The sequence below is a fragment of the Gallus gallus genome, chromosome 2, assembly GCF_016699485.2.
Source record: "Gallus gallus isolate bGalGal1 chromosome 2, bGalGal1.mat.broiler.GRCg7b, whole genome shotgun sequence".
Classification (NCBI taxonomy): Eukaryota; Metazoa; Chordata; class Aves; order Galliformes; family Phasianidae; genus Gallus; species Gallus gallus.
In genome coordinates, this window is record NC_052533.1 from 128,585,160 (window position 1) to 128,592,893 (window position 7,734).

General features: G+C 57.6%; 2 protein-coding genes across 2 annotated transcripts; both read right to left on the reverse strand.

Moving 5' to 3' along the window:
* On the reverse strand, positions 1-1,555 carry LOC121109670 (E3 ubiquitin-protein ligase synoviolin-like). Its single transcript, XM_040696013.2, has 3 exons — positions 1,552-1,555; positions 710-772; positions 1-545 (listed from the first exon to the last, which is right to left on the reverse strand). The coding sequence occupies exons 1-3, from the start codon at positions 1,553-1,555 to the stop codon at positions 1-3; spliced, it is 612 nt and encodes a 203-aa protein (XP_040551947.2).
* A 2,045-nt stretch (positions 1,556-3,600) lies between these two features.
* Positions 3,601-4,884, reverse strand: LOC121109671. Its single transcript, XM_040696372.2, has 2 exons — positions 4,839-4,884; positions 3,601-4,674 (listed from the first exon to the last, which is right to left on the reverse strand). The coding sequence occupies exon 2, from the start codon at positions 4,589-4,591 to the stop codon at positions 3,611-3,613; it is 981 nt and encodes a 326-aa protein (XP_040552306.1). The 5' UTR covers positions 4,592-4,674; positions 4,839-4,884; the 3' UTR covers positions 3,601-3,610.
* Between the last annotated feature and the right edge of the window lie 2,850 nt (positions 4,885-7,734).

A 7,734-nucleotide genomic window follows, 5' to 3' on the forward strand; every position in this document is an offset into this window, starting at 1 on the left:
CTAGCTGATTTTCCACCAGCGTAGCTCCCCGTTGCGGCGTAGCTCCTGTTCCAGCCAGGGCAGCACCGGGTCAAGGATGTCACGCCTCTCCCGGAAAAGCGCTGCCCAGACCTCTGGCAGGAGGCCGCCCACTCTCTCCTGCTCTGCGGCCATCGGCTCAGGGGACGGCGGCGCAGAGGGTGGAGCAGATGCCGCAGTGCCGCTGGGGCCGGTGGTGGGGCCGAAGCCGACGGGCACGGGCACCGCGGGCGGGGAGACGATGCACTCCACGTACTCGTTGTCTCCCCGCACAGAGACCCGGATGGTCTCCATGGCCGTTCTGCATAGCGGGCAGCTGTCTCTCAGCCTTGCCCAGCGCTGGATGCAGCCGAGGCAGAACACGTGCTTGCAAGGAATCGCGTACGCGATGTCCCCTCGCGCCTCGCGGCAGATGGAGCATATCCACGCCTCTTCTGCGGCCATGGTCTTCTCACTGCAGCGGGCTGGGAGAACCGAGGATGACAAGTTGCTCTCCTTCACCGGAGCTGCAGCGGTGGTGTTGCGCTCTGCAAGAGGAAGAGGAGTCACAGTCACTCGCTGTCCCAGGGTGTGAAAGCCCTCGGCGGCCCCTCAGCAGGACCGTGCCTGGGCCGCCTCGTGCTCCCCGCTGGCACGGGGCCAGGCTCCCCACGGCTGCCCTGGGGGACCCACGTGTCCCTGCACCACTCACCTCCGCTGCTGCGGGTGCGCTCCGTAGGGCCCCGGCTGCCTGCTCTAGGCAGGGCCAGGGAAACTGAAGCGATACTGTGGGGTCAGGCACTGAGATGCTGCAAGCAGCCCCAGGCACGACCCAGCACAGCACAGCACAAACCAAATCCTCGCTCGACCAACAAGCCTCGCAGAGCTGCTCAGCAGGGTCCAGGAACGAGCCAGACTGAGCCAGGCTCCGCCAGCACCCCACTATGAGCAGCGAGGGCGGAGCAGTCACAATCCGTCATGCGGTGATGTCACAGCCCGTTGCTCAGGGACGTCACCATGGGCTGTCCGCCCCCACAGCCCCCACCCGTGTTTCACGTTACCTTCTTTTCCTTTTCCTACTTTGCCCTTTGTGCCTTCCCCTTCATTCCCGCCCACCTTTTCTGCTCTACGTTTGACATGAATGCACCGGCCCTTCTTTTCCTCTCATTAAAACAACTCTAATTTACGTATTAAAAACAACTCTCGGTGTTTCTGTATGTCCTCTGTTTCTTCACCAGCAAGCTGAAGATTTTTCACTTGTGTGTTACGTAGAAGTTGGGTTTGGCGTTCTCGCCTTCTTGCTTCAGGAATGCCCTGCCAATCTTTCCCTCGTTCCTCTTCTGTCAGCATTATGGCGGAGCTGCTTGGGGATATCTTTCTTTCCGAGTGTTGCGTCCCACCTGTGGGGAGAGGGGTGTGAGTAACATTCGTGAATTCCTTTGGGATGGCTTAAGGTGAAATAACGCTCACGGGCCGTCCATCACCATCAACCTTGATGGGGAATGTCTATAGAACAGCGATCCTGTAGGCGTTGGCCCTCTCACAAGTATCTACCCATATCGACCTAAGGTGTGCATTTTTACGGGAAATCAAAGTAAGCCTTGAGTTACTAAAGAACTTCTGGGAAACCTTGTCCTAGCAACTTTAGGAGGGGAGAGTGAAAGGGGGATTTGAGGGCGGAGAGAGCTCACCTGTCCTGGATCCTGTGTCTGACCTGCCAGTGGGGGTGTCAGGTTGGAGAGAAAGGGTTTAATCCCCCTAGACTTGGACAGGTCCTTATCTATAGGCCCCAGTGCCTGGACTTCTGGAGCCTTCTCTTGTCCCAGTTCCAGGACCGGCTGAGACACCTATCAAATGGAGAGAAGTGACACCAGGCGCTCTCCCGTGGCTTAAGAGTCTCTCGGGGTATTGTCAGGGCTCGCAGTACAGTCACTGGGGCTCATCCCTCACACCGAGGTGACCGATTTTCCCTGGCAGTCCCCAAGGGCACAAAGCTGCCCTCATCATAAAAAAAGAAGATGAAGCCCGGGGCCACCTGAGGAGCCTGGGACACATCCCTGGGACCCAACGAGATTCATTCCACAGTTCTCAAGGAACTGGGAGATGGAGTTGAAAAGCCACTCCCTATCAGACTTGAAAAGTAATGGCAGACAAGATGTCCCCACTGACAAGAAAAGAGAACGCTGCACCCATGTTTAAAAAGCTTATGAAGAAGGACAGTGACCGGTACCCCCTACTCCTGGCCCCTGGCACTGTGGTTGGCATCACCAGCAAGAAGGCAGATGTCCACAATGTGTAAGCAGCTGATGTGCACCTCTGTCTCGTTCTTCCTCCCCAACTCTGGCACAAGGGCGTGCGGATATCCACGGTCAGGGCGATAAAGGGCATCCCCGCTACCAAGACCCGAGTCTCACTTGCGACTGTATCGCGTGCTGATTGGTAAGAGTTTGACCCGATCTGCAGAGGGTCTGCCCAGGGGACTGAGAGCCTGCGTAACCCAGAATGCCAGAAATCCGGTGCGGCTGTAGGCTGTGCCGAGTACTAGAAATTTGCAGCTGACGTACAAAAGTGGTGTGCCCCCCAAATACGTCAAATCAACTGTCGGGCAAATCGGGCTCCTAGGACTGAGGTTTCTCAGGCGGGTGAACTATCTCTAGCTTGGCGGGTACGATACCTCTAGGAAGAGGTACAAAGTAGAGCGAGACTCAGGACTGAGAAGTGGGCTTGAACATGGATGGTACTGCACAGTTTGTCCATGAGTGTGTCTTGTGGTTGTATGCCTTTGGTTACCGGTATTCCACACCGTAACATCATGTAGAGCACTGGGAGTTAGAGAGTGAATGCTGCAGTTCCGTGGATTGTCGACAGTTCCGTTTACCTGTCTCAGAAGAGAAGAGATGTACGACAGCTCCCAGAAGCCTTCACTGTTCCGTTTCCATTTTCCGGTCAGTGGGAAAGATAAAACTGTCTGGGAGTCACGAGAGTAGTTCTCTGTGCTCCCTGGTGTGTCAGAGTAAGAACCTCGGTCTTCAGAAACTCTCTCGTTTATTGGATGGATTAGCTTCAATCCCAACTAACTTGTATTTTTGCTATTCTAATTAGTAAACCAAGTCTGTTTTTCTGCTCAGATTGTCGCCACAGTTTTTTCCCTTCTCGTTCCCTGTGGCTCCCTTCCCCAGTTTCCCCTCCTTTTAGGGCCAGTGGGCCCGTGGGCCTGCTCTGTCCCCCTCTCACAGGCACAGATCTAGAGATAAGACTGTGGCAGCGTGAAACACGCGCTGCAGTCAAGCAAGCCGCGTGACCTGGGAACCACCGAGAGTTCTGCCTGAAGGTGTGGGTAGGCTTTTATTGAAAATACCTCTGCCTGCCGGTATTTGGGCTGCCGTCAGCTGCCGCTCAGGGGATCCCGCTCACACTGGCTCTGCAGCTCACACCCCGCACAGGGCCCAGGAGAAGGCTTTAATGGTGGCCCACCCACACCGGGGGCTGAGAGCGCTGGCTCTCGTGTGGCACAGCGTGCGTAGGGCGTGTGCGTGAAGGGCGAACCGGCTCAAAAGACAGACGCTAGGAACAACACGTGCTTCTGCGTTTTGATCTTTTATTGGAAGCCCCGCTAGAGGCGCCGGGGTGGCCGCCTCTTGCAGGGCGGGGGAGTGCGCTGGGCACTGCCGGCCCTCCTCTTGGTGGGGCGGGGGGGCCCCGCAGCCGAGCGCTTCCTTCCCCGGCTGCGAGCGGAGGAGCCGCGGCTGCGACGCTGGTCAGCGGGACCGACTGCGTCGGGACCCGGCTCTCCAGGACCCCCTCCGAGGGCCCCGCTGGACGTGCCGGGGAGCTCCTCCACGTCGGGACCCGCGGAGCTGCCGGATGGTGTGGCGCTGGGGGCGACGGTCCCCTGCGGGGAGGCGGCGGGACCGGACGGGGCCGCGGGGCCGCCCTCCTGCTCCTGGGAGCCGCTGGCGTCTTCGAGGCCCAGCAGCCTCCGGGCCTCCTGGCTGCACCGGCTCTCGATGGTGGCAACGAGAGCGTCGATGATCGGCACGGTGATGGGCCCCAGGGCGTGCTCTGCGCACTGCGCTAGGACGGCCCTGTCCGGCCCCACCTGGCACAGGAACGCCAGGACCATGCTCTTCAGCCAGCTGATTTTCCACCAGCGTAGCTCCCCGTTGCGGCGTAGCTCCTGCTCCAGCCAGGGCAGCACCGGGTCAAGGATGTCACGCCTCTCCCGGAAAAGCGCTGCCCAGACCTCTGGCAGGAGGCCGCCCACTCTCTCCTGCTCTGCGGCCATCGGCTCAGGGGACGGCGGCGCAGAGGGTGGAGCAGATGCCGCAGTGCCGCTGGGGCCGGTGGTGGGGCCGAAGCCGACGGGCACGGGCACCGCGGGCGGGGAGACGATGCACTCCACGTACTCGTTGTCTCCCCGCACAGAGACCCGGATGGTCTCCATGGCCGTTCTGCATAGCGGGCAGCTGTCTCTCAGCCTTGCCCAGCGCTGGATGCAGCCGAGGCAGAACACGTGCTTGCAAGGAATCGCGTACGCGATGTCCCCTCGCGCCTCGCGGCAGATGGAGCATATCCACGCCTCTTCTGCGGCCATGGTCTTCTCACTGCAGCGGGCTGGGAGAACCGAGGATGACAAGTTGCTCTCCTTCACCGGAGCTGCAGCGGTGGTGTTGCGCTCTGCAAGAGGAAGAGGAGTCACAGTCACTCGCTGTCCCAGGGTGTGAAAGCCCTCGGCGGCCCCTCAGCAGGACCGTGCCTGGGCCGCCTCGTGCTCCCCGCTGGCACGGGGCCAGGCTCCCCACGGCTGCCCTGGGGGACCCACGTGTCCCTGCACCACTCACCTCCGCTGCTGCGGGTGCGCTCCGTAGGGCCCCGGCTGCCTGCTCTAGGCAGGGCCAGGGAAACTGAAGCGATACTGTGGGGTCAGGCACTGAGATGCTGCAAGCAGCCCCAGGCACGACCCAGCACAGCACAGCACAAACCAAATCCTCGCTCGACCAACAAGCCTCGCAGAGCTGCTCAGCAGGGTCCAGGAACGAGCCAGACTGAGCCAGGCTCCGCCAGCACCCCACTATGAGCAGCGAGGGCGGAGCAGTCACAATCCGTCATGCGGTGATGTCACAGCCCGTTGCTCAGGGACGTCACCATGGGCTGTCCGCCCCCACAGCCCCCACCCGTGTTTCACGTTACCTTCTTTTCCTTTTCCTACTTTGCCCTTTGTGCCTTCCCCTTCATTCCCGCCCACCTTTTCTGCTCTACGTTTGACATGAATGCACCGGCCCTTCTTTTCCTCTCATTAAAACAACTCTAATTTACGTATTAAAAACAACTCTCGGTGTTTCTGTATGTCCTCTGTTTCTTCACCAGCAAGCTGAAGATTTTTCACTTGTGTGTTACGTAGAAGTTGGGTTTGGCGTTCTCGCCTTCTTGCTTCAGGAATGCCCTGCCAATCTTTCCCTCGTTCCTCTTCTGTCAGCATTATGGCGGAGCTGCTTGGGGATATCTTTCTTTCCGAGTGTTGCGTCCCACCTGTGGGGAGAGGGGTGTGAGTAACATTCGTGAATTCCTTTGGGATGGCTTAAGGTGAAATAACGCTCACGGGCCGTCCATCACCATCGACCTTGATGGGGAATGTCTATAGAACAGCGATCCTGTAGGCGTTGGCCCTCTCACAAGTATCTACCCATATCGACCTAAGGTGTGCATTTTTACGGGAAATCAAAGTAAGCCTTGAGTTACTAAAGAACTTCTGGGAAACCTTGTCCTAGCAACTTTAGGAGGGGAGAGTGAAAGGGGGATTTGAGGGCGGAGAGAGCTCACCTGTCCTGGATCCTGTGTCTGACCTGCCAATGGGGTTGGAGAGTCAGGTTGGAGAGAAAGGGTTTAATCCCCCTAGACTTGGACAGGTCCTTATCTATAGGCCCCAGTGCCTGGACTTCTGGAGCCTTCTCTTGTCCCAGTTCCAGGACCGGCTGAGACACCTATCAAATGGAGAGAAGTGACACCAGGCGCTCTCCCGTGGCTTAAGAGTCTCTCGGGGTATTGTCAGGGCTCGCAGTACAGTCACTGGGGCTCATCCCTCACACCGAGGTGACCGATTTTCCCTGGCAGTCCCCAAGGGCACAAAGCTGCCCTCATCATAAAAAAAGAAGATGAAGCCCGGGGCCACCTGAGGAGCCTGGGACACATCCCTGGGACCCAACGAGATTCATTCCACAGTTCTCAAGGAACTGGGAGATGGAGTTGAAAAGCCACTCCCTATCAGACTTGAAAAGTAATGGCAGACAAGATGTCCCCACTGACAAGAAAAGAGAACGCTGCACCCATGTTTAAAAAGCTTATGAAGAAGGACAGTGACCGGTACCCCCTACTCCTGGCCCCTGGCACTGTGGTTGGCATCACCAGCAAGAAGGCAGATGTCCACAATGTGTAAGCAGCTGATGTGCACCTCTGTCTCGTTCTTCCTCCCCAACTCTGGCACAAGGGCGTGCGGATATCCACGGTCAGGGCGATAAAGGGCATCCCCGCTACCAAGACCCGAGTCTCACTTGCGACTGTATCGCGTGCTGATTGGTAAGAGTTTGACCCGATCTGCAGAGGGTCTGCCCAGGGGACTGAGAGCCTGCGTAACCCAGAATGCCAGAAATCCGGTGCGGCTGTAGGCTGTGCCGAGTACTAGAAATTTGCAGCTGACGTACAAAAGTGGTGTGCCCCCCAAATACGTCAAATCAACTGTCGGGCAAATCGGGCTCCTAGGACTGAGGTTTCTCAGGCGGGTGAACTATCTCTAGCTTGGCGGGTACGATACCTCTAGGAAGAGGTACAAAGTAGAGCGAGACTCAGGACTGAGAAGTGGGCTTGAACATGGATGGTACTGCACAGTTTGTCCATGAGTGTGTCTTGTGGTTGTATGCCTTTGGTTACCGGTATTCCACACCGTAACATCATGTAGAGCACTGGGAGTTAGAGAGTGAATGCTGCAGTTCCGTGGATTGTCGACAGTTCCGTTTACCTGTCTCAGAAGAGAAGAGATGTACGACAGCTCCCAGAAGCCTTCACTGTTCCGTTTCCATTTTCCGGTCAGTGGGAAAGATAAAACTGTCTGGGAGTCACGAGAGTAGTTCTCTGTGCTCCCTGGTGTGTCAGAGTAAGAACCTCGGTCTTCAGAAACTCTCTCGTTTATTGGATGGATTAGCTTCAATCCCAACTAACTTGTATTTTTGCTATTCTAATTAGTAAACCAAGTCTGTTTTTCTGCTCAGATTGTCGCCACAGTTTTTTCCCTTCTCGTTCCCTGTGGCTCCCTTCCCCAGTTTCCCCTCCTTTTAGGGCCAGTGGGCCCGTGGGCCTGCTCTGTCCCCCTCTCACAGGCACAGATCTAGAGATAAGACTGTGGCAGCGTGAAACACGCGCTGCAGTCAAGCAAGCCGCGTGACCTGGGAACCACCGAGAGTTCTGCCTGAAGGTGTGGGTAGGCTTTTATTGAAAATACCTCTGCCTGCCGGTATTTGGGCTGCCGTCAGCTGCCGCTCAGGGGATCCCGCTCACACTGGCTCTGCAGCTCACACCCCGCACAGGGCCCAGGAGAAGGCTTTAATGGTGGCCCACCCACACCGGGGGCTGAGAGCGCTGGCTCTCGTGTGGCACAGCGTGCGTAGGGCGTGTGCGTGAAGGGCGAACCGGCTCAAAAGACAGACGCTAGGAACAACACGTGCTTCTGCGTTTTGATCTTTTATT